Raw genomic sequence first — 26512 nt, forward strand, 5'->3', positions numbered from 1 at the left:
TTTGTCTTTGACGGTGCCCGGTGCCATGAATCACTCACTCACAATATCGTTTGATCAGTAACCGAGACAGTGCGTGAGTGCGCGCCTCGCACGATTCCGCATCTGGGACACTGATTTCATTCACTAACCTGCACTCACGCGAACGCGCAAGCTTCAACACGCTCACATAAAACCTAAGCCTAAATTACACGCCGACTCGCTCATGGGAACAACATATTCTCTGGCCTCAGACTCACCCAAAACACCAGGTTGAAGGCAAACATGAGATATTTGATGCACATCTCTCCTCCCGACAGCGCAGCCATGGCGGGTGTTTGGCAACGGATCGCGACTTCAGACGGTAAAAACCAATTCAAAGGTTAGAACAGCTGAGAGGAGCCTTCTAAATAACAGTCAGTATGCAGATCGAGGTTATTTCCCGACGCGCCGACGCTTCACACGCGCGTCGTGCAGTGCGCGCCTGTAGTGGTCCGCCCCCACATGGCTGCACAGCAAAATCCTCCCGTGGCTTCCTTTATATTCCGCTTTCTGTCCACAGACCTTGAAAGTTTAATTTCCCCTTCTATGCACAATTTTCGTTTCTTCTTCTGTCGCACGGTTCTTTCCGGGATTTCGGGGAATTTTACCTTGATACAACAATGTTGATATATATATTTTTTAATAACATTTACTTTGAACAACTGCAGAAATCACAGTAGTATACATCTTCGTTCAAGCCTGCACTGGGCTTTGGGAGATTGACCTATAGTCTACATTCTCTGCGTGTCTGTGTTTCCTGCATGCAGTGGTACAACAATGCTCTGAACAGCAGCCTGCTGTGTGCTTTTCGCACAGTCCCTGCAGCGCGCTGGCTGGTCAGTGCGCTGACGTAATTCTCCCAGAATAAGAAAAGCGCGTTCATGCATTTATTATAGTGTACACGAATGAAGACAGCGCAATGGGAGTTTTTGCACGGCGCACACCGACAGATCATGTTCACTTCTGTTGTTGAAATAAAGCTGTTTTTAAATACGTGCATCCTTTCTTTGCATTTATATCAAGATCTCGATCCAAATGAGCTGGACAGCAGCTTACATCAACTTTAAGAACGATAATTGTTTGTGATTTAAAAATGGACATTTCCTGCTAAGAAATTGGTTTGCAAACTGTATTGTACAGGGTTAACATATAATGTGCATAGGCAGATGTATCATTTCTCAGATACAAACACTTGTTTTTCAAAGATACAACAATGTTCTTAACATAAAAGTATTCATCAACATTAATTATTGTAGCCTAGGTTTGAAGGTAATTCGTATATGATGTGATTTATCAATAATACGGAGATATAAGGAAATACGATATATGGAAAAGAGAGTTTATAAATAGAATTTATCTGCACAACATAGGCGATGGCAGTGATTCTCTGGTCAAACCTGAGCCAAAAGTGGCCTGTTATGAATGGGTTGTGGGTCTTGCATGGGAAGACATTTTTTGGGGGGATAAAATCCCATATATTTAAAGTATAGGTGTAAAGTATGTTGACAATTCAAGTTGTACATAGTTTGTTCACATGATGATAATTCATCATGACAGAATGCAGGGACCAAGCAGATATGATCCAAACCAAAGTGATCTTTGGACATCTCAGTAGAGATTTGATTTCAATTACATTTTAAATTTGTGCATGAAATCAGAGTCTCTTGACAAAAGCTGAAGGGAAGGGATGATGTGAAGGTTTTGGTTTCAATGAAAATGCTACCAATACTCTATTTGACTCAATTTGAAATGTACTCCATATAAAATACTTTCAGACAAAATATATATTTAGATAAGAGGTTTTTGGGGTTATTTGCATCACAACTTGTCATTAAGGGGTGATGATGGGTCTTGAAGCCAACCCAGTTAAGACATACAGGTTTTGAAGGATCCTACTCCATTACATATGATCTCATTTTAAGCTGTAGATTTTATTAGAAAGCAGCAAAATGCCAGAATATCTTCACTGACTACGAAATAGCAGAGTGCAAAATGTTAATTGACTCACTTGCAGATTTCGTGATGACGATAGCTCAGAGTAGACAGATTCTCAGACTATTTGTAATTCAGACAGCACAGTGGTGGGTAGAGGTTAGGACCACATGCATCACATCACTGCTCACCAACACTGTAGATTCTTGAGAAAGGCCTGTTAGAGTGAAGAGGGAGCTGCAAAGCAAAGCTCTCTGGTCTCCATATCCTAATTTCGCTTCTGGTCATGACTGAAAGAATGAAGCAAGTGGCTGAAATAGTCTTTGGTGGCAGCTGTCATTCTTCATGATCAGATGAGGATTTCAGTTCAAACTGGATTAAGAAACTCTATCATATATCGTAAGTATCACATATTTTGGCCTTTAGAGTGGAGAGTGCAAAGCAACACATGTTCCCATGTGTGTGTGTGTGTGTGTGTGATTTTTTTTTTTGGTGCAGCTGAGTCATCTGTTTGTGCATGTAGAATCATCAAGGCAGTGTTATTGCGTGAGATATCGCCAGCGAGAATGTTTTTCTGAAGAATTGTTTGGGTTGGCACTGATACAGTTGCGTATATGTAGACTAATCACTCAACCAGGCGATCAGTAGGCACATCCTGGTATTGTCCCAGCGAAAGTGTTTGATGGAGTCTGTGAGCACCAAGTTGTGGACAGAATGATTTTCTGTACTTCTTGACATGACCTGGCAGGGGGAGTGGTCATTGAGGAAAGCCAAAGAGAGCTGGGTGGTGGTACATTGTTATATAAAACAGAGCTTTCACTAAAGGGCTGCCTGTGTACAAACGTGTTCTCCGTTCTGTGCTTGACCATCGTGTCACAGTTTAATTTCTTGACTATGTGATACTGAATAAGGATATTCTGATATTGCATACTTTTTGGGAGTCTGGAGCCATGGAGGTAGGAACAAGTTTGGAGTTTGTGAAGTCTAAAAATAGTAGTACAACAACTAATATAAAACTATTACTACAGGTAATTGTTATAACTTATGTGTGTTTTTTAGGTTTGTACGCTGAGGTATTTTAGAGAATTTCTTGTCTTCTTGCATCTGATGGGTAAGTGTCATGTCGTATGGTCAAAAAGTGACACTGTCTCATGGATAATTAATATGTTGCGTTTCACATGTAGCTCATACTGTAATCCTAATTGGACTGGTATTTACAGGCTGATGTGGTATTTTCTGTTTCTAGCCTGTGTGGCAGGTATGACAGGAAGATGCAGTCTATTCGGACGACACCACATTCACACATTCGATGGTGTTTTGTACGAGTTTCCTGGAGACTGCAGCTACCTGCTGGCTGGAGACTGCAACCATCGCTCATTCACACTGCTGGGTGAGTGACTCTCAGATTATTCAATCAGCAAAGAAACAGAAGTCTAACGGTGCATCTTTGCTGTGACGTGCTTTCATATAAATACAATATGCCAGTTTACAAAGTAAAAGTGGTAGAGAACAGCTTTTTCTTAAGTTAGATGCAAATAACTCAATCTCTTGAGTAAAGTAGCAAATCCAAGCAAATTGGCCCCATACATTTCAGTCACCTTGATGGTTTTTTTAAAGGAAGGATTGTCCCCCTCTGAGGGAGCACTGGAGAACTTCAGTTGAAGGCAGCTGCAGGAAAAATGTAGAGGTCAGGGAAATGCCTTTTCCTGGCATGTTTTTTATTTTATTTTAGAAGAAGTAGTCAAAAAATATATACAAATGTGATATTAATCTGTGGATAATTTCATCAACTTTTTAGAACTACATTTGTAGTGGATGTAAAAGAGAAAACCCCTAGAGTCATATAGTAACATACAAAGTCTGAGCAGTCATTTAAGATTTAAAATATCTGGCCCAAGAAGCTATATACGTTTATTGTCTGTGCATCCCACCAAATCTCAAAATCACAAGCATACTCAAAGAACAGAAATACTTTTGTGTCAGTTCAGACTGTTCGCACACAAAGAATGAAGCTTTTCTTCCCCGCAATTTACTCGATCATTGACATTGTTGAGTTTCCATCCATTGTTGAATTCCATCCTTATTTCACAAATTTTTTTAGTTTGAGTGACAATGTCAGGCTCGTTTAACAGATGCGTTTTGAACATGCAGGTGATTTCCTCGATTCTAAAAGGACGGGGGTGACGCTGTTTTTGGGTGACGCCTTTGAGCTGCACCTGTCGGTAGATGGGCGGCTTTCACAAGGGGAAAAAAGGTAGTGTCAGAGAGCAATGACAATGTCATGCAAAAAGTAAATATGTACTTTTTCGTGTTGAAATAGCAACTTGCAAGTCTGGAAAAAAAAACCTGTATGTACTTTCTTCGCAGACTGCCACTGCCCTATGCATCTCATGCTGTGTTCGTGGGCTCAGAACTTGGTTTCTATAAGCTCTGGAGTGAGGAGTTTGGTTTCACAGTAACCATTGATAATTCAGCCAACATTGCCGTCACACTGACCAAACACCACGCCAATCGCACATGTGGCCTCTGCGGCAACTTCAACGCTCTATCAGCCGACGAATATACTGCTCAGGAAGGTATGTGCAAATGCAACCGCAAGAGTACGAAGATTGTGTTTATATTTGAGAGTGAAACTAGATAGAGTTCATTATTACTGGAATCTAGGAAATGATCTGAGTCACCAGCATTCAGCAACAGGAAGAGTAGCAACTCAGTACAGGAAGAGATAACAAGGTTAAAGAAAGCAAACGACTCAGACGTGGTAGGATGAGATTAAGAAGAAATCTCTCAACTTGTTTGTCTCAGTGTCTGCACATGTATGATTTCAGGATTTCAAACAGAAGACAGTTATGACTTTGCAAACTCATGGGCGGTGAAGGGAGCTGATCAGTCTTGTCGACGTGTGTCAAATCCCACCCAGTCCTGCAACAGCACTAAAGAGACGTCCACGGTGAGAGGGTGGTTGACGCACACGAACCAATATTTGGACATCTAAAGGAATTCAATCTTTTTTTTGTTTGTTTGTTTGTTTTCAGAATATCTAACCTTTTTGACTGTTAGACACAATAAAATCTTGTCATTGGTAGCCATCATATTATCGCAAAAAGATTAAGGTGCTATAATGCACCAATGGTAAAGAGAGCGTCCTCTCTGTAAACATGAACAGCTGGTATGCAGACAGATTTGATGAGTGAGGGTGCAGCTCAGATCTCCCACAAAGTGTGAGCAGACTCAGTCAGTTCGAGTGAGAATATTTTGAACCCCTAAAACACCTACAAGTGACACAAATATTCAAGACATGTTTGTGGGAAATCCTTTGACGTTATTGGCATTTGCTTTACTCACATCAAGGCTGAACTCTGGTTTCAGTCACGGTCAACTGCCTGTAGAGCAGGACATGTTGCTTTTACAAAAGTTGTATCATCTGTGTGGAGCCAAGTCTGATCACTATCTGAGCCCAGAGCTAAAGACAGCTTCGCTAAACTAATTTATCATTTTATCCACTTCTGATTTACAAACTGGCATTCTTTAACATATATTCACTGTTGAAATTCATAGACATCAGTCAATCAATCATCCAGTCATGACAGAAGCACCTATTAAGCGTCACAAAAGCGCTGTAAAAAAAACAACTTTAATTTCCTTAGATGATTTACACTTCTTCAATCACATGAACCAACAGAACAAAACAAACTACTGTTTGCGCACCAACAACATCTTTAAGTATCTAAATGATCTAAGCTTAAGGAACCTAAACAATGCAAAGCAAAATCACGAACTTCTATTTAACTGCTTGTCTTGTGTTTGTATTGTGTAGATTCTGTCCAGCTGCAGTGTATTGCAAACTTCCAGCGTGTTTCTCCAATGTGCCCACCTGGTGTCACCTGAGGCCTTCCTGATGCTGTGTCAGATGGAGGCCTGCCACTGTGACCAGAGGACAGGGGAAGACTGTTACTGTCCCGTCCTGCTGGAGTACGCCCGCACATGCCACGCTCATGGGATTCTTCTTCATGGGTGGCTGGAGGAGAGTCACTGCTGTAGGTCTCTTTGCTCGGAATAAGCAATAGCGGATTACATCGAGGAATGTATAACGTGAAATAATATTTTTTTGTGTATACAGTTCCCAAGTGTCCCATTGGGATGCAGTACAGTGAATGCACCAAGTCCTGCTCTACAACCTGCCATAGTCTCAACATTCAGGAGGTTTGCAAGGAAGAGTGTGTGGACGGCTGTAGATGCCCCGGTAAACCCTCTCCCTTCACATCCAATTGTTCTTCATGTGTGTTTGTGTTTAGTGGTGACATGGCATGTGTATTTGTTTCAGTTGGGAAGGTTCTGGACGGTAATCGCTGTGTGGATGTATCTCAGTGCTCCTGTGCCCACATGGGACGACACTTCCCTCCAGGATCCACCATCTCCCAAGACTGCAACACCTGGTGAGAGGATACTATGCATTCACCAATATGCACAAAAAGCTCCAATGTGATAATTCCATATGCTGACATGTGTCCTTTCTGCAGTGTGTGTCGTCATGGTTCCTGGGAGTGTACCAACGAAGGCTGCCCTGGTGAGAGAGATGTGCTGTCGTATTCACAATCACATTGTATTGGTAAATCCCAGGTTGCAAAGGTTGATGTTCTTGTTATCTGTGTTTAGGTGAGTGCTTGGTAGTTGGCCAGTCTCACTACAAAACTTTTGACAATAAGTTTTTCACCTTCACGGGTCACTGTCAGTATCTGCTGGCAAAGGACTGCACACACAATGACTTCTCCGTCATAATCGAGAATGTGCAGGTAATAGATTTGGGGCTTTTTAATGCAACACAAATTGGTTCTTCTCTCCCACAGATCATTTTGTCCTTCACTCTCAATTTAACTGCCGTTTTGTGAATTCTGTTTCTTGGTATTATGTTTCAGTGTGCAGATGATCAGGATGCTGTGTGCACACGGTCCGTCACACTCACCCTTGCCGCTCTGGAGGACATGACAATAAAACTAAAACACGGAGGAGTTGTATCTGTCAACAGCATGGACATCCAGACCCCAATGCATCATGGTATTCCACACTGACAACTGAATGGACAAAAACCCGTACTTTACATTCATTTTGAAGATATAAAACAACACAATGACTTTGCAGCTTTCACACACACAGAGCTGCCATTTTAAAGTTATATTAGACATTTGAGAATCATATAATAAAAACATTTCTGTCCGAGTACTCTGTTGAGCCAGTTGTTTGAATACATATTCTGCAACATGATCTTGACTTTTGAAAGTCAATGTCTTCCCAATGTGTGCCATTTCACAGGCCGTCTTCATATCCAGAGATCAATTCACTCGTCTGTGCGTGTAAAGTTTGGTGATGACCTCCGTCTGGACTGGGATGGACGTGGCCGTGTGCTTTTAAAGGTCAAACATTATTGTTAATAACATCTTTGCTAAGGATATTTATCTTGAATCTATGAATGATAGGCTGTACCTGTACTGTTTACATCTCCAGCTGGGACCACGTTGGACAGGGCGGACCTGTGGACTCTGTGGTAACTACAACGGTAACCAAGGAGACGACTTCTTGTCTGGTTCTGGACTCATTGAGGCCGGTCCTCAATCATTTAGCCAAGCATGGAGGATCAACGGAGACTGTGAATCTCCTCACAGACATGAAGCTGACCCGTGTGCCATTAACCCCAAAAGAGGTATACATGCACATCCAGAACGTCACTTAAATATCTCAGGAAAGAATGTCTGATATTTAATACCTAGTAGAAACACTTAATATAAAGGGAGTCATCAGGCCAAGGAATGAGCCCTCATCTATTTAATGCATCACAGCCTGCTGCTGTTCTTCACTTCCTTTTAAAAGCCATCAATGTAATCAAAACATTCTCAGGTGCACTGAAATTTTAGTGTTGGAGGGTAAAAGTGAAACATAGACAGATAGACAAGCACACACATTAACATCTATGGGTGATTTAGACTAACCAATAAACCTCACATGCTCATTTTTGGACAATGGTAGGATATCGGAGTCCCCAGAGAAAACTCCTGCAGAAACAGGGCACACAAACCCTCGGCCTGGCCTGGATCTATGCCCTGCCGAGGCAAGCGTTAATAACTATTCCACCATGCAGCCCTTGGTGTCATCAATTAATCAAAATTAATTTGTTCAAGTCCTTGCCCTGAGAAGCAGAGTTAGAGAACACCCTCAAGTGCAAAACTGCTCAATGGACATTTGACATAATTTTACAAGAAGAGTGAAGGAAGCAAATAAAGCAACTTTTTTCCATTTTAACTGACCAAATAACCTTTTGATGGCTTTCAGTGCGTTTTGCGGAGGAGGCGTGTGCGGCGATGATGTCAGATGTCTTCAGTCCATGCCATTTTCTGGTGAACCCGGGTCCTTTCCAGCGGTTCTGTCGTTATGACGTGTGTGCGTGTGTGGATGGTGAGCAGTGCCTCTGCTCTGCCCTGTCAGCTTATGCCGCTGCCTGCGCCGCCAGAGGAGTGCTGCTCAACTGGAGGTCTCCCTCACTCTGCGGTAACTCCCACTCTAAATACCAAATCTATTCACAGTTAATCATCGGTTTACTGAACCATCAGTAAACATACACTCCATTTACGGGGTAGACTGTACAATAGTTAAAGCATATGAGAAAAAACACACAAACACGCATTGAGAAAAAAAATACAAACTAGGTAAAACAGTATTGAGCCTTCATTTTTTAAAGTCTATCTCACGGTGGTCTTTAATCTTTATCTTTGATTGCTATCCAGTCTTTGGGACTAAACTCCTTCTCAGATTATGTTTCTCAAGTGACTGCATGAAATTAGCACGTTTTCTAACTTTAATAAGAATTCATTCTCGCTCTCATGCAATATGTTGTATGAGAAGTCTCTGGATGCTTCACCAGCATATTTACACCATCAAAGTAATGGGTCATCTGTAGAAAATCCCTATTAAAAACTATTTGCCATATTCACCAACAGCTCAATGACAACATCCTTTTTTCTAAAAACAACTTTTGTTTTGAGTTCTTTGCTTTACAAACATCTGATTCTGAGCTATGTGACACTTATAGAAGTGGTGCAATAGTCTAAATTTTGGGCTTCACTTTCAGATCATCAGTCTGTTTCCTATAATGGGCTCATGTTTCTTCACTTGAGAGATTAAATCAGTTTGTAATTGTACCCAGCAGAACAATCAGTCATGAGTCACCCAATGCTGAATAAGCTCTGGGACTTTAGAAGTAAAATAAAAGTAGGATCAAATGTTGTCCAAGCCAAAACTGTTTAAAGTTTTAGTATGTTGTAACATCCCTTAGAATATAACGAAGTTGTTATTTTCCCAGACATTGGTGAACTTCTAATTTTGGTGACAGATTACAATAATATAACCATAAGAATATAATTGCATTCATATTTTTGTGTCATCCAGACCAACAATAACAGTTATTCTAAACAACACAAATCAAATCAATAATTCCAGAGACTCTTTCAATATTATTTTACTGCAAAGCTGTAACGTTTGCTTATAATAATTCCAACCTAAAGCGTGACCCAATCCTCCCCTGATGCACTGTTGTCAGAGTTGGAGTGTCCTGTGGGCCAGGCGTACGAGGCCTGTGGGAGTGTGTGTGACCAGACCTGCCGCTCCCTGTCTGGGGCTGAGGCCGGCTGCGAGGGGGAGAGGGTGTGTGAGGAGGGCTGTTTCTGTCCTGCTGGGAAATACCTGAGTGCCTCTGGAGAGTGTGTGACGGCTGACCTGTGCTCCTGCCTGCATGATGGACAGCTCTACCAGCCCAAAGACGTCTATGCAGATCATAACAGCATTTGGTCAGTGACTCCATCTATGAATGTTGAAACTACCTTCACATGCGGTTCAGTTTTATTTGTTTTATTGATTTTTTATCCTATTTTCTTTGCTTCTCTCTGTAGCTACTGTGAGAATGGCTCCATGCACTGTAGCTCAACTGAAATGACTTCATTTCTCTCTGATTTATTTTACGATGATGACTTGGCTCCATCCAGAGGTAAATTTCCTTCTTTTAAAAACATCTTGGACTCATCTTTGGAATCATTGCATGTAATATTGTTCATTTATGTAGTCCTTTTTTTGTTAATCACTTCAATCAAAGGATCTTTATGGTGTGTACAAATCAGTCAGCCTCACATACATTTATTTGCGTCATTTACTATGACGCATTATTATTATATTATATTATTATATTGTTATGACTATTATCATATCTTTGATATTTGATATTTTTAAATGACCCAGATAGAAAAGTTTCAAGCATTTTTCTTCTGATGATATGAATTATATTATAGTCTTGCTATTGGCACATCAGATTAAGTCTTTAACTTAAGAAATCTGGGTTCAAATCAAAGAGGCATTAGGAAAGGCATCTCATGTAATTAAGCCTATGGTTTGAGTTGCAATGACTTGCTGTGACAACTATCATAAAAGGGACTAGCTGAATAGTGTAAAATATTGTAATATTATAGAATACATGAACATTTTATTGAATACTTTGGCATACGGTACTCTTTAATTCTCATGATACATAAGTTAAAATTCCAGATAATTAAAACCAAAAAAGCTGGAGAATTTTATTGTATGTTTAGTCAATAAAAAAGTTTTTTAGTTTGCCATAAAAATTACCTATACCATTGCATCCCAACCTCTTGAATTGTACTTATCTCGATTCAATGGACTTTTGTTTTTTTCTCATGCATCCGAAAATGTATGCACAGCAGCAAATGATTTCCAAATCTATGTACCTAAATGACTGTACTAACATGAAACATCATACTTGCGTAGGTCGGCGGTCAGTGGAGTGCCCTCCCCCGCTAGTTCATACTGAGTGTGATTCCGGAGGTAAAGGCCTTGAGTGTGCCAGAACCTGCCAGAATCTGGATCTGCCCTGTGTCAGCCTCGCCTGCATCCCTGGCTGCCTCTGTCCACCTGGCACAGTAGGTGGTCTGTGTGTGTGCGTGCGTGCATGTGTGTGTGTGTGTGTGTGTGCGTGCGTGCGTGTGTGTGTGTGTGTGTGTGTGTGTGTCTTAAACCAGCATGAATTTACAAGGGGACATTATGATTGATCATAAGATTGATTTCAGGTACGTCACCGCAGAGACTGTATTGCCCCGGAGCAGTGTCCATGTTACCATAACAACAGGCCATACGCAATAGGACAGACCATCTCTGTGGACTGCAACACCTGGTAAAAGTGATGGCATATATGTATGATAACAAAAAGGAAGGCTTGCACTAAGTTTGCTTACCAACCGTTCTGTTTTGTAGTGTGTGTGAGAACAGAAAGTGGCGATGCACCGAAAAGGTGTGTGATGGTGTGTGCCGCACTGTAGGGGAGGGGCATTACATCACTTTTGATGGCCTCAAGTACTCTTTCCCTGGTCTCTGCCAATATATCCTGGTGCAGGTAAGAAAGAGGAGATTCAAAAAAGCAGCATGAATTACAAAACTACAGATGTTTTGGGGTTTTTTGTCCCATTTTGTACTTTCTCCATGAACAGGATATGTGTAATGGGGAAGAGGGCTCCTTCAGAGTGCTGGTAGAGAATGAAGCCTGTGGAATTGTTGGCCATCGCTGTGCAAAATCTATCACAATATCCTACCAGGGTGGATTAATTATCTTGCAACATGGAGAGGTAAATACTGTCTCACACCCTGCTGACATTCCACACTTTAGCTTCCTATTCAGTCATCTGATAATCATCCTTTCTTCACCCCACTGCATATAAACACCTCTTAGCATTTCACTGGTTGAATCAAGTTCTGTGTGGTTCATTTTCAGTCACTTTGATTATATGTGGATATATGTGTATTCAGCTTTTTTTTCCCTTTAAAAAAAAAAAAAACTCTAACAAGGAGACGAGTGAACTTGCATAATAATTTGTTGGTTAAACTGCCCTATCCACATATCTTTAAAATATTGCTGAAGTACAACAACATTTGATCCTGAAGAATGATTTGAATTCAAGTTAATATGGTATCCATACATGTATCAATGTATCTAACAGGTGAAGATGAAGAGACCGGTGCCACAGAGCTCACAGGTGGAGATTGTCCGTTCGGGCCAATTTTACACTCTGCTGCTTGGGAAGCACATTTCGCTCAGCTGGGACAAAGGAACTCGCCTCCTGGTTCACATCTCAGCCACATACAGGGTACTGATGTCTTACAGCACTGCTGCTGATAGCGCAGGCGGGTTGAATTTTCTTTTTTTTTGTCACTTTCTTTTATACACTTTATGTAAGACAAATTTCGTTGCTTGCAGGGTCGGGTTTGTGGCCTTTGTGGTAACTTTGATGGGAATGTCAACAATGACTTGATGAGCAGTAACAACCAGTTGGAGGTAGACTCCTCACACTTTGGCAACTCCTGGAAGATTGGGCCCAGCTGCGCCGATGTAACAGAGGTAGAGTTTTGTGAAAGATGATGGATCATTTTGATTGAACAACAGAAAAGGACCTCATAGCTCCATATCCCTAAACCAAATCATGTTTGGTATTCTTAATCTAGCTGAAGAACCTTCTTTACACACAGTTGCTTTGATACTCTTCATGACCAACCGTCTCTCATATAGTGCTTTTGCATCTCATAGACATTTCTAATCAGCAGCCACATGTTAGACAGTATCCCCTTGAAAAAATGGGGATTCATAAAGAATGTTTTGTGAAAGTTTGAGTATGGCCTAAACTCTTGCACGCCATAGTTAAAGTTTTAGAATGATTAATAACAGTTACTTAAAACATAACTGATATTTCGCTTGTTCTCATGTTACTGATCTGCTGGCACTCTATCTGATGTGGCTCTGTGAAGGACTTTTTAGATGACTGTTCTCATATTTTTAGGAAAAACATGATAGCTGTTGATTAAAAAGGATTTTAAGATACCATACAATTTTGAAGATACCTTAAAATGGAACTTAAACATGTTTTGCTATCAAGTAAGGTATACCCCGTATCAAAATATTAAAAATTCACAAGATATGTCTTCTAATTACCATCTAATTTCAGTTTTTCCAAAATATCAAAGATATTTCTGTCTGACATTATGTTATGCATACTGTCAAATCAATTTGTATGTGTTCTTGAATGTGCAGATACCTGCTCCTTGCAGCAACAACATTGTCAGGTTGGTAACAGTGGAGCAGTCGTGTCGTGTGATTACTGGCCCCCTCTTTAGAGAGTGCAACAGCCAGGTAAGTGCAATGATGTAAACTGACACTGCATAAGGTGTTAGGTTGCTTTTGGTCATACTTTCAATCTTCCTTGTTTGTTTCAAGGTGGATGCAGAGCCATATGTGGACATGTGTGTAGAGGCAGCATGTTCATGCCATTCCGTAGGTGACTGTGAGTGTTTCTGCGATGTTATCGCAGCTTATGCGCAGGCCTGCACAGAGAGGGGTGTGTCCATAAACTGGAGATCCAACGACCTTTGTCGTGAGTATAATGTAAAAAATAAAGTCAATCAACTAACAGTCTTTCCCGAAGTCAAATGTGGTAACAACAATAACAAGAATTTTGGAGCAAACACAAAGATAATATGTCAGGCATTGAACTAAATAACAATCCAGGTCAGTCATATTATCTCTCATGTAGCTTTACTTCTTTGACTATTTTACTTCTGTAGTGTGATGTCAGGCTTATGATAAATATGTTTATGGGTTTGGAAATCTTCGCTTTCAAGTAAATAATGATAATTTTATCATGGTTTTCTGATATTCAATCATCTCACACAGGGTTTTTTGCCCCCTCTTTTCCTTAGCTATGAGCTGTGAGGAGCTGAATCCCAGGCCCTCAGCTACAGGAGTGGACTTATGCCAGTGGAGGTATAACACTTGTGGACCTGCCTGTCCAATCACCTGCCAGCACCCAGAGCCCCTCCACTGTGCGCTCACATGCGTGGAAGGCTGTCATGCGAATTGCCCACCAGGTGCCAAAAAATATTGAATGGATTTTCAACTTTTTCGGTGCATGCAGTAGATGCCGTTTTTACATAACATAAAAAGATCATATATGAGGATACCAGTGGTGTGGTTGAGTCTAACCTGAGGCTTAATTATTCCAGGCCAAATCCTTGATGAGGTGGCCATGCGATGTGTCGACCCCTCTCACTGCCAGGTTTGTACCCATGAAGGTCAGAGAATCTCCCACGGCAACAAAGTCATCCTAAATCAAGATGACCCCAACCACTGCAAGATATGGTAATGCTGCATCATGACAATTGCGCCAAGTTTGGATGCTTTGAGCTGTATTTCTTGCTTCATTATCTATTTTTGTTTTGCTTCTTGAAGCCACTGTGAAAACAACACGCTGAGCTGTGAAGTCTGTCCCCCCATCAATATGTTCACCACTCCCGCACCAACATCTGCTTATGGGACCTTCACCACCCAGCAATTCACCACCCAGATGCCTGAAGGGACATGTGACCGCGCCATGGATCTGGCTTTCTTATTGGATGGGTCAGAATCCCTGAGTGAGGATGAATTTCAGGCAACGAAAGATTTCATATTGACAGTGGTTGACCGATTCCGCATGGGCTCGGCTCACACTCGAGCAACAGTCCTGCTTTACCACTCTGGTGTCAAAACATATGACCTGCAGGTAATTAATCACAGTCTAACAAAACATCAAATTAGCACTTTGTTGACTCAAAAACAATGAATGACTACATCTGGTTTCTTAAACTTTTTGCTTCTTTGCTCATTCATGTCTGTAGGTTCAGAAGTGGCTGTTCAAGAAGACGGTGCGTGAGCTTCATTACACTGGAGGCGGTGCAGCCTTTTTGGACGAAGCGGTCAAATATCTCGCTATCAACATCTATGATAAGAACAAGCGTGACAACGCTGGCCGAGTCGCCATTATCTTGACAGCTAGTGCCAACCCTCGCCCTGTCCGCTATATTGTGAAGATGCTTCGCAAAAAAGACATCACAACCTTAACAGTGGCCCTTGGTCCTGGGGTAGACATGGGACAAATCAATGACATCACTAAGGCAAACCCAGATAACAGGGCCTATATTTTGAGCAGCACAGGTGAGCTGTCTGATCGTCTGTTGGAGCTAACCGACTATCTCTGCACCCTGGGGATGGAGCCTGAAGTGGTGAACCCTCCAATCCCAAAATCCACCCCAGCTAAAACTTCAAAGACGACAACCACCACTTCCCCAACTCCACATCTGGAACCAAACCCCACACAACTTCCATCCCATGCACCTGCTTCCACTGCCTCCTCTGGTCTTTCTCCCACCACGACATCGCCGTCCTCTATCGCTCCGACCAAAGATGTGACTTTTATCATAGAGGGCTCCGATTCTGTCGGGGAGGCCAATTTCAACAAGACGCTCTTCTTTCTGGAAGAAGTTATTTCACAGATGACAGAAGAAGAGGAGATCATTCGAATCACTGTGATCCAATATTCAGTAACAGTAACTGTGGAGATCAGTCGATGGGAGCTGAGGTATCAGAGAACACGGCTGATACAACGACTGAGGGAGATTCATTGGAGGGGTGGAAGCATGACAAACACTGGGGCAGCGATCAACATGACCATTAAAGAAACAACTACAGTCAAGCCGTCACGTGGCCCCACCACTCCTCAGCTTGTCTTCTTGGTGACAGAAAACCCACCTACAGACACAGTGACACGTCCACCATCAACAAGCACTCACACACATGTGTACCCAATCGGTGTTGGGCCTAAAATACGTGAAACTGACCTACTCCCATTCAGCTTCCCTCAGCGCCCACTGATAGTGGATGACTACAACCGTCTGACAACCCTGGTTCACAAAGTTGTCAACATCACACGCACAACAATCAGGCCCCGCTCACCGACACTACCACCTTTAGTCTTTCCAACACATGCCAGTTTGCCACCTTCAGGTATGATTACAGACCCACCTGCTTATATCATTGATTCCACTGTGTTTGCAATAACTTCAACATTTTCTTTCGCACAGTGCCCTGTAAGAAACCAGTGGATGTCATGTTCCTGCTGAAGTCAGGAGAGCAGTTTGAGGACATGAAGACATTTGTCAAAGCCTTTATCAATCATGCTGACATAGGTGAGTGTGACACAGTTCCTAAATAATCTCCAACATGAGGTTTTGGGGAGAAATAAAACAAATGTCTCATCAGCTTAAGGCATTTTTCTGTATTATTTATATCACATGTATGTATTTTCATAGTGAAAATACTTTGGTATTGTACAATAACATCATATCAGTTTGACAACAATTTGTAAAAAAAATAAATATATATTTTGAGATGTTAAACATGTTCTGGACCATTACTGTAGTATGTAGAGTTACACATTGATAGTTATTTAGCCTCTTTTTTTGAGAAGATACACATTTCATATTGAAGTCACTGTGTGTCAGACATGACCATGAGAATATCGGTTTGAAAGTAATTAAATGGTTGTCTGTAGGATGGTTCTTTTGGTTGTAGTATAGTAAATGCACTAAGAACCTCACATATATTGTTCAGATTTGAACATGTGCTCAGAGTTTCTATATGAATTGAAGCAAGGTTAAGAAGAAAAATTACAACTGAGCCGAAGAAGAAAATATGTTGAGATTAAAAAGAAGCAAAAGTCTTTCTGAAGCATATCGAAATTGGATGATTTCTGAATAAAGGTATCGTAAAGGTGTACAATACATCAAAATGTGTGTTATGTCAATACATAGAACACTCCAGTCAGTCATTAACTGCTAATGTGTTTTACCAGAATACATAATTATATTTGCATATTCTGATCCTACAGTGTTTGGCCAATGTTTGTTAAAAGTAATATTTTTCCCAACACTATTTGTTTTATAAAAAGCAAAACTTGGAATTAAATTAAGAAAAATTAAGACATGAAACCTTGATGTGCTATTCCCTATTGTATTCCAAATTTAATACATAGGCACTTCTAATACTGAATTCTCTTTCCTTCAGAAACATTGGGTATTGTAGTATTTTCAGTATTGCCCGAAAAGATGCACAGATCTTCTATTTGATCATAGTTTCTGTAGTTTTATAAAAAGTATATACCACCCACAGTCTTCATATACTGCAAGGCAAATGTTGTTAATGTTTATTTGGAAGGCATAGAGTAAAATGTCTCTTAGTGAATTTCTACAGTGACTTTTGTGTGTATTTTTGCAGGGCTGAATGATACTCAGGTGAGTGTGGTTCAATATGGAGAAACCAACACAGCAGAGCTCACGTGGAAGGATGAACAGAGAAGATCAGAACTCCTAAAGCTGGTGGAACGCATACCCAGCAGGACCACCTCACCCCCTGCACTCGGTACTGGATACAGAGACTAATGTAAACACACATCAAAGTGGACACTAACTCATTAAACTTTCTGCAGGGTCTGCACTGAGATTTGCTGTGCAGACGTCCATCTCCCCTGTCAGCGGTGGAAGAATTGGTGTGGCCAAGGCTGTGGTGATGCTGGTAACAGACAAATCAACTGATGATATCAGTGAAGCAGCCAATGAGGCACTGGCAGCAGGTAATCAGGCCTTCCATCCTCCATCTTTTTTTCCTCACACGGTTGGTGTAGTTTTAACAGACAATGCGCTCTTCCTTCAGGTGTGTCAGTGTTTCCCATCGGGATTGGAGCCAGCTATGATAGCCACGAGCTCAGTGTGCTCGGCCAGCATGGGAATCAAGACAACACTCTCCACTTGAACAGCATGGATCAGTTGCTGATGTTGTTGACACTGGACAACAGTTACACCGAAAGAATCTGCAGAGGTGCTCACAGGCATAAACACACAGTCTAATTATTTTGAAAGAAAAAATATTTCAATCAAATATTGTCATTTCTACATATTTGTTAAACATTTTTGGTTTTAACAACTATGTAAAATGTTTAGAATTGGAATAGTTTTTTTGCTTTATTTTTCAGCTGGTCCACCGGGAGTGTGTGTTGATGATCATGGGAATGAGAGAAAGGTGAGTTATTTCCCCTCTGGATAAATATTAGTCAAAAGAGCATTTTATTGCCAAATTGAATCACTTCATTTATTTGTTTCAGCCTGGTGACTCATGGCTGCTGGAGGACGGCTGCCACTCTCTCCTGTGCCACCCCAGTGGGGCAGTGACTGTCCAGAATCACAAAGTCAGCTGTGACAGACTGGAGCCGCCGGCTTGCAGAAACAACATGTCGCCTGTCAGAGTTCAAGAGACTTGTGGCTGCCATTGGGAATGCCCTTGTATGTACACCACAGAGATGATCCAATAGCCTCTGAAATCTCTTACAATAAATTTAACCCACCTATATACAGTGCACATCATTACCGCTAACAACAAATGCTTGGTTGCTTTACATGCCAGTCTATTTATATAAACTATTAATGGCTCACATGTTTCTGGCTCCTATACAAACACTGGTGTATGTGCTGACAGGCATCTGCATGGGGAGCTCCACCAATCATGTGGTGAGATTTGACGGCTTGGCACTCAGGCTTGACGGGGAGGGTCTGTGCTCCTACACACTTCTCACTGTCGGCAAGAGCATCAATGAAGGGTCAGAGGTCAAAATCCATACTGGACCTTGTCAAGACACTGCGAATTACAACCAGGTCTGCATGAAAGCGATGGAAGTGATCCATGGAACGCATAAGCTGCTCCTAAAAGATGACATGATGGTAAGCTTTGTATGTCACACTGACTTTGAAATGTATTCATATCATGTGGGAGTGTATGTTTGTTCATTGTCTGCGTGCGCCTGTGTGTGTTTAAATAGGCAGCGATTGATGGAGAGGAGTTGGCACTGCCATGGCGTCATGCTGGCCTGGAGCTGGTGCGTTATGGAGGAGTGATGCTGCAGCTGAAATCAGATCACGGCTATGTCCTGACGTTCACTCCTCAGAGCAATGAGTTTACCATCACATTACTCACTTCAACAACCACTGGAAACACTGCTGGACTCTGTGGTAACACAAATACAGAGTCATACATATAGAGCTATGGATGCGGTTCATTTTTCTTCTTAACTCTGTTGTTCATGTCTCTGAATCAGGTGCCTGTGGGGAGGAGAATGTTAATGTCCTCTCTTTACGTAATGGTAATTCAACGACTGATCAACCGGCCTTCATCTCAGACTGGACTGCGGCTGGAGATGAAGGTGTCTGTCTGCCAAAACGCAAAGCAGTGTGTGTTTCTGGATCAGCGATGGGGTGCCAGGCTTTGCGCTCGGAGGTGTTTGAACCGTGCCACGCATACATCCCCGTGCAGGTTTTCCTCACCAAGTGTGAGGAGCAGGCATGTGAGGAGTCAGATGTGTGTGAGCTCATTTCCACCTATGCACGCCTCTGCAGACAAAGAGGCGTGTGTGTTGACTGGAGGAGCCCCCACCTTTGCCGTAAGTCATATTCTGGAGTACAGACGTGTGTGTTCTTCAATTTAGTGGACACACAGGGTAACGCCTGAGACATGATCTCAATCACATTCGGCTCTGTGCTTGCAGCATTGAAGTGCCCCACTTCCATGGAGTATGATGCATGTCGGACAGGGTGTGTGGAGGACTGTGGTAGCATACAGGCGTTGCCAGGCGACTGGTCGGCTGCTAGAGGCAACGAGTCATCCTGTATGGACACACCCACCGAAGGCTGCTTTTGTGCACAAGGAACAGTTTTGAATCATGGACAATGTGTGTCACCAGAGTCATGCAGACAGTGCATGGACCATCATGGAGACACGTATATGGTGGGAAACTCATTTGTTCATTTGTATGTATCCTTATCACACACAGACACACACAGACACACACACACACACACAGACACACACACACACACACACACACACACACACACACACACACACACACACACACACACACACACACACACACACACACACACACACACACACACACACACACACAAACTAGTAGTGCTATTTTTGTCAGGCTTCCCCATTGAAGTTATGGATTTTCTAACCCAATGCCCTAACCTTAATGTTCACAACTGAGTGTCTCAGCCACATCCTGCCATTACTCTCACCTAGAACCAGTAGCCATAAAACCACATCTTCACCCTTAAAAACATGCCAGCCAGTGTGAGTCCATGCATATTATACCTCACAAGATAAATTGGACCAGGATTTGTGTTTTCAATTTATGGTCCAAACGAGCCAAGTATTCAGTATTCTAAACACAACAGCCCTACATTGTAGGTCATTAAAATAGTGCCACACTCTGTTTAGCTGGACTAAGCAACATGATAAACAGTATGAAAATCCAAATCTAAGTACTTATCGTCATGCTTTCACAGTTTTCTGCTCACTCCAGGCTTTGTCTTTTCACACATTCTGTCCCAAACATACCTGAAGTTAGGTCGCCAGGTGAAAGTTCTAATGTTGTCTGATATATTTTCCCTGCAGCTGCCCACTCCCTGGAGTTCTCTTGGTGCACAGCACACACCTCTAAAACTACTGTTTCAAAGCAACCATTATAAATCTAACAATCAAGCATTCTTTGACTGCCCTCTAGTGTTTGTCTGTACTATCACCTTGTAGTTTGATTGCAAGTAGCATTGTTTGTGTGTGTTTGTATAGTACATGCAGAGTTGGGTACCAGAGGAGAACCCGTGTTTGATTTGCATGTGTCTAGACCACCAACGCATCAACTGCACTGCTCGACCCTGCAACGATGCGAAAGGTTAGTATTCCTTCAGTTTCTCATTCTTCAGCCCATTTCTGTATGGACTTTCAAGTATTATAGTTAATCGTGTGTGTGTGTGTGTGTGTGTGTGTGTGTGTGTGTGTGTGTGTGTGTGTGTGTGTGTGTGTGTGTGTGTGTGTGTGTGTGTGTGTGTGTGTGTGTGTGTGTGTGTGTGTGTGTGTGTGTGTGTGTGTGTGTGTGTGTGTAGCTCCAATCTGTGGACCCTGTGAGATCCTGAAAGAGAAAAGAGAATCCAAGTGCTGTCCAGAATATGAATGTGGTATGTTATTTATTTATTTTTTTAAATTTTCATTTTGCAGTGACCTTCTCAAATGGGAGACATTGCAACAACGGAACAAATAGAGATTGTTAATTAAATTAACATATAAATGCAAGAGTCTTGAATAAGTGAAACAAAAACTCTGTGATGGATAGTGAAGAAGAGCCTGCAACACTAAAATTTAATAATTTGATAATGAAAAGTCATAAATGTGGTCTTTATTTTCACAAGTGGTTCCTGATTCACACTGAACCAGCCATAACAGAAACATAATTTTGTAATTGTTAGTTGTTTTGTCCTAATTTCCAATACTGGGGAAAGTGAAAGGGTCCCAATCAGATAACAGTAAGGACGCAAAAAAATAAACAACCCCACATAATATAGCCACAAAGAATACACAACCTAAAAGTAACATTACATTGCTATTTTAAACTGATCAGCAAAGCACATCACCTAATATTTTATTAAAAAGGGCATCCAATCACGTTTTTTTGGCAACTCATTATCTGCCATATATGTAGCACCTTGTCTTGTGTTGCTTGGGGAAAAAAAGTATCATGGTTTAATTACATACCCTGTCATTTTCAATTTATTTGTAAGTGACTATGCATAATGGCCATCCTTTCATTTTATCTATGTACTTAATTCAGAGTAGGTTCGTGATCACCTCCAATTTATTTTAATGTTGAAGTCTTGGTACTTGACAAGGCATGTATGCCTGTAAATATGCCACTTTCTGTGATTCATTGTATGTGCTTTTCTTTGTTCGTATGTGATTAATGTTGCCCTGCTGCTAATTTGACGTTGTAATTGTGAACCACCAAGGACTGCACATAAAAATTAACCTATAGCTCACGCTAATACGATGCTTTCAATACGATACAATGTTGACTGTTATTTGACTAATAATATACATGATCCCTGATAGATTTTACCTGTTATGCTTTACTGTGTGTATACAGCATATGATACATTTCATTAAGTCTCTGTCATATTTCAGTGTGTGATCTAGTGAGATGTGACCTGCCTGAAGTTCCTCGCTGTGAGGATGGTCAAACTGCAGTCCTGAAAAACCCTGGGGAATGTCAATCTATACACGAGTGTGGTTGGTTGTTCGCCATCATGTTTCACTTCAGCTTTGATCCAATACAGAGATGTACATAGTCTGTGGATTGTATAGCGTTGGTAACAGCTTTAGTCGTACTAAGAATCATGTCTAACAATGTAGCCCGTAGTGTGTAGTATACTTCATCTGAGGCTGAATACTGAATCCAGCATAAAGTCTTTCAAACGACTTTTGTCCTATTTTTCTGCTTCAGTGTGCAAAAAGGAAGAATGTGCTCTTCAATCTCCTCCTGCTTGTCCCTCACATCGTAAGCTGTCTGTCAAGAAGACAACGTGCTGTGATGTGTTCGAATGTGAGTGCAGTTGCCAAAACTCCTCCCTCACCTGCCCCACTGGCTTCATCATGTCCTCCTCTACCAATGACTGTGGATGCACAGAAGCTAAGTGCCTGCCCGACAAGGTGGGTTTTTGTTTGGAGAATCTCTAAATGCTACACTTTCCATGCTTGTGCTTTTGGGTTTGTATCCTGTGTTATTGTGCATGTCATCAGGTGTGCGTGGTTGGCGCCTCGGCTCACACGGTGGGAAGCGAATGGAAGGAAGGATGCAAAAAGTGCAGCTGCACCCAGTTACAGGATGCAGACACATCACTTCACATTGCTCAGTGTGAACCGCCTGCGTGTGATCAGACCTGCCCTCTGGTGAGATTTACACCCGCTGAATGAATTCATATGGAATATGTTCTCATAATGATTCGTATTTGACATTTATAATATACTTCAGGGCTCAACGTATGTGTCATCTGAAGGAGAATGCTGTGGGAAGTGCACACCGACCAGCTGTGTGGAGTCACGGGGAGAGATGCGAGGGGACACAGTCATTGGTGGAGGTCTCAGACATGTATGTTTGTCAATAAATCAAAAGTGCTTCACAAGAAACACACAGCCAGTTGTTAATGACAAATCTCTACCAGCATGGATGTTTTTTTTTACATAAGCACAAAAGAAATATTGAATATATATGAAATATTGAGGGTGTCCTCTCAAATGGATCAAGCCAATACAAGTGTCTTTGACATTCCCATACTGATGCAGTTCCAAATTACAATTTCTGTGTCCATGGTGTTCTATCATAAGTTACACCTGAGCCAAGACCAGGTTTGAACACAAAATACATATAGGAGATGAAGAGAAAACGAAAGCCAAAGTCAAAACAGAATGAAAATTCTGAGGGAAAAGGGGGGGGGGGGGGGACATGATGGGTACAAACAAATAGCAGACAAATGGAACTGTATGAGCATAAAACATGAACTAACAATTAAGAAATCTGTAAAAGGCACATATACACAAGAGAGAAAAGAAAATGGACATTGAAGGTGGAGCAAAAAGATACTGAATTCATTCTAATGTATTGATTTAACGCTTCTTCAAACTAAACACATATGGATAGGGATATCCCTTCAGCTTCAATTTAAAAGGACTTTTTTGCAGTATTTTTCACATTTCGTTTCAAGCCTCATAGGAAAAGTCCATCATTCAAAAAAATAATATCATTTCCCTTAACTATCGTTATCAAGGTGTCATAGATTTTATTCTCATTTCTGTTTTTAGGTGGGTGAGGTGTGGCGCTCTCCACGTGATGAATGTGTCCTACATGAGTGCAGGAAAGTCAGAGATGAGGTTTTCATCTCAACAACAAACATCAGCTGCCCTGTTATGGAAGCTCCAACCTGCCCACTGGGTACAGAGTTACGCTGCAACATCCACGACTGCTGCCCCAGCTGTCACTGTGGTAAGCATCCATATGTGCATGCATACTCATATACAAAAGGTTACACACTTTAGGGGGTTGCTTTTAACGAGTTCGATTTTCTGAGGTAAATTACTAAACCGTCTCTGTGATTTGAAAATGGGTCAGTCTCTGTTGTGCTACAAAAAGGTGGAATAATTAAAGATTAATAAGTCAAATGTTTTATATGTGCAACAAGTAATGGGTTTTCTAAACGCAAGAATAAGCTGTGGATTTAAGGACGTTTATTGTGCGAAATTATTTTTTTGTTGCACAAAAAAGTTTCATTAGGATTTCATTTTTTTTTGTTTAGTCACGTGATTACAGGATCATGCAGTTGCAGATGATGTCCAGTAGAGGACTCTCTCACACTTTCGAGTCAGTAAACCTGAGTTGACCTAAGATAAACTTGGGGTTTGACGTTTGTTTGTTTTTAATGCAGTGTTTAATGGATGGAATAAAAATATGTTGTGCCTTTCCCCTTTACAGTCTCCATCGATGCTTGTGTGCTTAATCACACGTTGATAGGAGTAAGTCATTCATAAAAATAACACTTTAATTCAAGAAAGGCTTGGAGTGTCTCTGTTTTATCTTTATGGTGCTTTTACAGGCAGGGGAGAGGATGATGGTTGATGAGTGTACACACTGTGTGTGTATGGTTGAGGACGGTGCAGTAAAGAAATACAAACTGTCCTGCAGGCGAATCAGCTGTTCTCCTTGCCCCATGGTAACTCCATCGCATTCAAATTTTGTACTTTGACATTGTTAATCATTATCATCATCACAAATTACTAACTTCAAGCACCCATCATTTTCATGTAAGATTACCTAATCCACTGACTACATTCCCCTGCTCATCCTTAAACCTTGTCTACATCATCTGTCCATGATTCACCGTAATCTCAGAGGTAAATAATGAATTATTCATTTGCACAAAATAAACCATATAGTGCATGTCTTTATAGAGACGGTAATGCACCTTGCTGATGTCTATCCAAGTGAATTAGCAGACTAAACTAACCATACTGTGTTCAGGGCTACACGATGCAGCAGGAGGAGAATGCTTGCTGTGGTCGCTGTGTTCCCACTGCCTGCTTCATGCAAAGGCCTGATGGGAAACTCCTCAGTGTGCAAGTAGGTGCTCTGCAATACAGATACTCGTGAACCTTATACTCAGCTAACGTTTACAACCATGGATCATTTTAATGATTTCAGTGTTATTATTATTTATTTATTTTATTCTGATTCTCTCTAATGTATTTATCCAGCATCATAATAAATAATATTGAAAATGTGCATTGTCTGGCACTCAGGTTAATACAACTAGCGAGGATGGCTGCAACTCCTATTCCTGTGGGCTAAACAGTAAAGGAGATCTTGTTCTGCAGACCAGAGTGACCACATGCCCTCTGTTTGACCGACAAGCCTGCCTGGACCATGGAGTATATTTTCTATTCACCTCCTAGCATTCTCACAGATGCATTTCTTAATCCAGCATAACTTTGTAGCAACGCTTTGCTCTGTTGTTTCAGGGTAAAATCAGCAAAATTGGAACAACCTGCTGTGAGATGTGTAAGTTATTCCCCTTTTGCTTTGTTTCCTTTTTTTATCCTTGTATTTTTAAAAGAATGTGTGTTGTGTCTTTGCAAAGGTACTGAGCCAGAATGTAGAAGGACAGTGGGAACACTCAACTCCATCAGAGTGGATGACTGCCAGTCGGAGCACCAGATAGAGCTGCACTACTGTGAGGTGAGTCACGGCACACGCACACACACATTTAAGAATGATTAATACGCTTTTCCCATTAGGATTATCCAACAAAGTTCAACGAAATCATAACTCCGACCCTCTGTGTCTGCTGGGCATCCTTCCATCTGTCTGTCTCTCAGGGCAAATGCCGCAGTAAGTCCATGTACTCGCTGCAGAGGGCTGCTGTGGAGCAGGAGTGTGTGTGTTGTGCTGCCGTGGAGACGGAGCCCCTCAGCGTTCCTGTGCTGTGTGCCAACGGCACTCGGAGCCACCACACTGTCCTGTCTGTCACTGCGTGCGACTGTTTGTCCAAACACTGCTCCTAAAATGAGAGAGAGGAAAAAAGTCCATGCCTTCTGTGTATTCACGTAAAATGTACCTGTTAAAAAACAATAGCCACACAAGTAACAATAAAACAAACTTGTCATTTCCTTTGAGTGCCGTGTAGTAGTTTCTGAATTTTCCCATTGTTGTATAAACATTTCATTAATTATATTTTTTCACTATCATCAATCTATGATTAAACACAGTGCTTTTCAAAGTGCTTACTGTACATCACAACCCTCCCAACTCTCACATGTTTTCTCTCATACAACAAAGTTATTTCTGGTTGGCAATGAACCTCTTCTTGAATTTCAGTTTGAAATATTGTTGTCTTGTGGTTTTGTACTAAAGCTTATCTCTATCACACTTATTACTATCACGCGTATTATTATGACTTGTAATTGGGTACATTTCAAGTAATGCAGCTGAAGCTGGTGTTAGAAAATAGTTTTTTTTTCCAAGATGGTGAAGAAATGGCTAAACAATGTCAAAATCACCCAAGGCTGTTCGCATCCATTTTTCTTCCCCACTCACTGGTTTTGTTTCCTGAAACATCATTCTAATATTCATACAAAGAATGATACCACTGACAGCCATGTCAATATGTTGCCATTTATGCATTTTTATATATTTGGGAACTTGGCCTAATTATGTTTTGG

The 26512-nt window shown here is 41.4% G+C and overlaps 2 protein-coding genes across 2 annotated transcripts in view; one reads left to right on the forward strand and one right to left on the reverse strand.

Moving 5' to 3' along the window:
- Positions 1 to 387, reverse strand: part of cd9a (CD9 molecule a) — a 6601-nt gene extending 6214 nt beyond the window's left edge. Inside the window, exon 1 of the mRNA XM_080504846.1 lies at positions 237 to 387. Coding sequence (XP_080360972.1) covers positions 237 to 305 — 69 coding nt within the window. The 5' untranslated portion in view covers positions 306 to 387. The remainder of the gene's footprint in view (positions 1 to 236) is intronic.
- Positions 388 to 2770: 2383 nt separating this feature from the next.
- On the forward strand, positions 2771 to 25966 carry vwf (von Willebrand factor). The gene is made up of 53 exons (XM_080504838.1): positions 2771 to 2906; positions 3010 to 3061; positions 3197 to 3340; positions 4102 to 4204; positions 4318 to 4526; positions 4779 to 4900; positions 5768 to 5987; positions 6071 to 6193; positions 6275 to 6386; positions 6471 to 6517; positions 6607 to 6743; positions 6867 to 7005; positions 7261 to 7361; positions 7453 to 7648; positions 8275 to 8490; positions 9539 to 9785; positions 9888 to 9982; positions 10774 to 10925; positions 11073 to 11176; positions 11257 to 11395; positions 11490 to 11624; positions 11997 to 12143; positions 12254 to 12394; positions 13082 to 13180; positions 13265 to 13421; positions 13747 to 13914; positions 14050 to 14185; positions 14276 to 14585; positions 14701 to 15865; positions 15943 to 16047; positions 17135 to 17278; positions 17346 to 17489; positions 17570 to 17734; positions 17889 to 17935; positions 18018 to 18195; positions 18389 to 18630; positions 18729 to 18918; positions 19005 to 19346; positions 19452 to 19690; positions 20543 to 20645; positions 20857 to 20928; positions 21929 to 22033; positions 22248 to 22453; positions 22544 to 22693; positions 22776 to 22892; positions 23603 to 23783; positions 24270 to 24310; positions 24391 to 24507; positions 24816 to 24914; positions 25094 to 25222; positions 25313 to 25352; positions 25432 to 25529; positions 25670 to 25966. The coding sequence occupies exons 1-53, from the start codon at positions 2901 to 2903 to the stop codon at positions 25853 to 25855; spliced, it is 8562 nt and encodes a 2853-aa protein (XP_080360964.1). The 5' UTR covers positions 2771 to 2900; the 3' UTR covers positions 25856 to 25966.
- Positions 25967 to 26512: the final 546 nt, after the last annotated feature.

The sequence above is a fragment of the Blennius ocellaris genome (genome assembly GCF_963422515.1).
Source record: "Blennius ocellaris genome assembly, chromosome: 11".
Taxonomy (NCBI): domain Eukaryota; kingdom Metazoa; phylum Chordata; class Actinopteri; order Blenniiformes; family Blenniidae; genus Blennius; species Blennius ocellaris.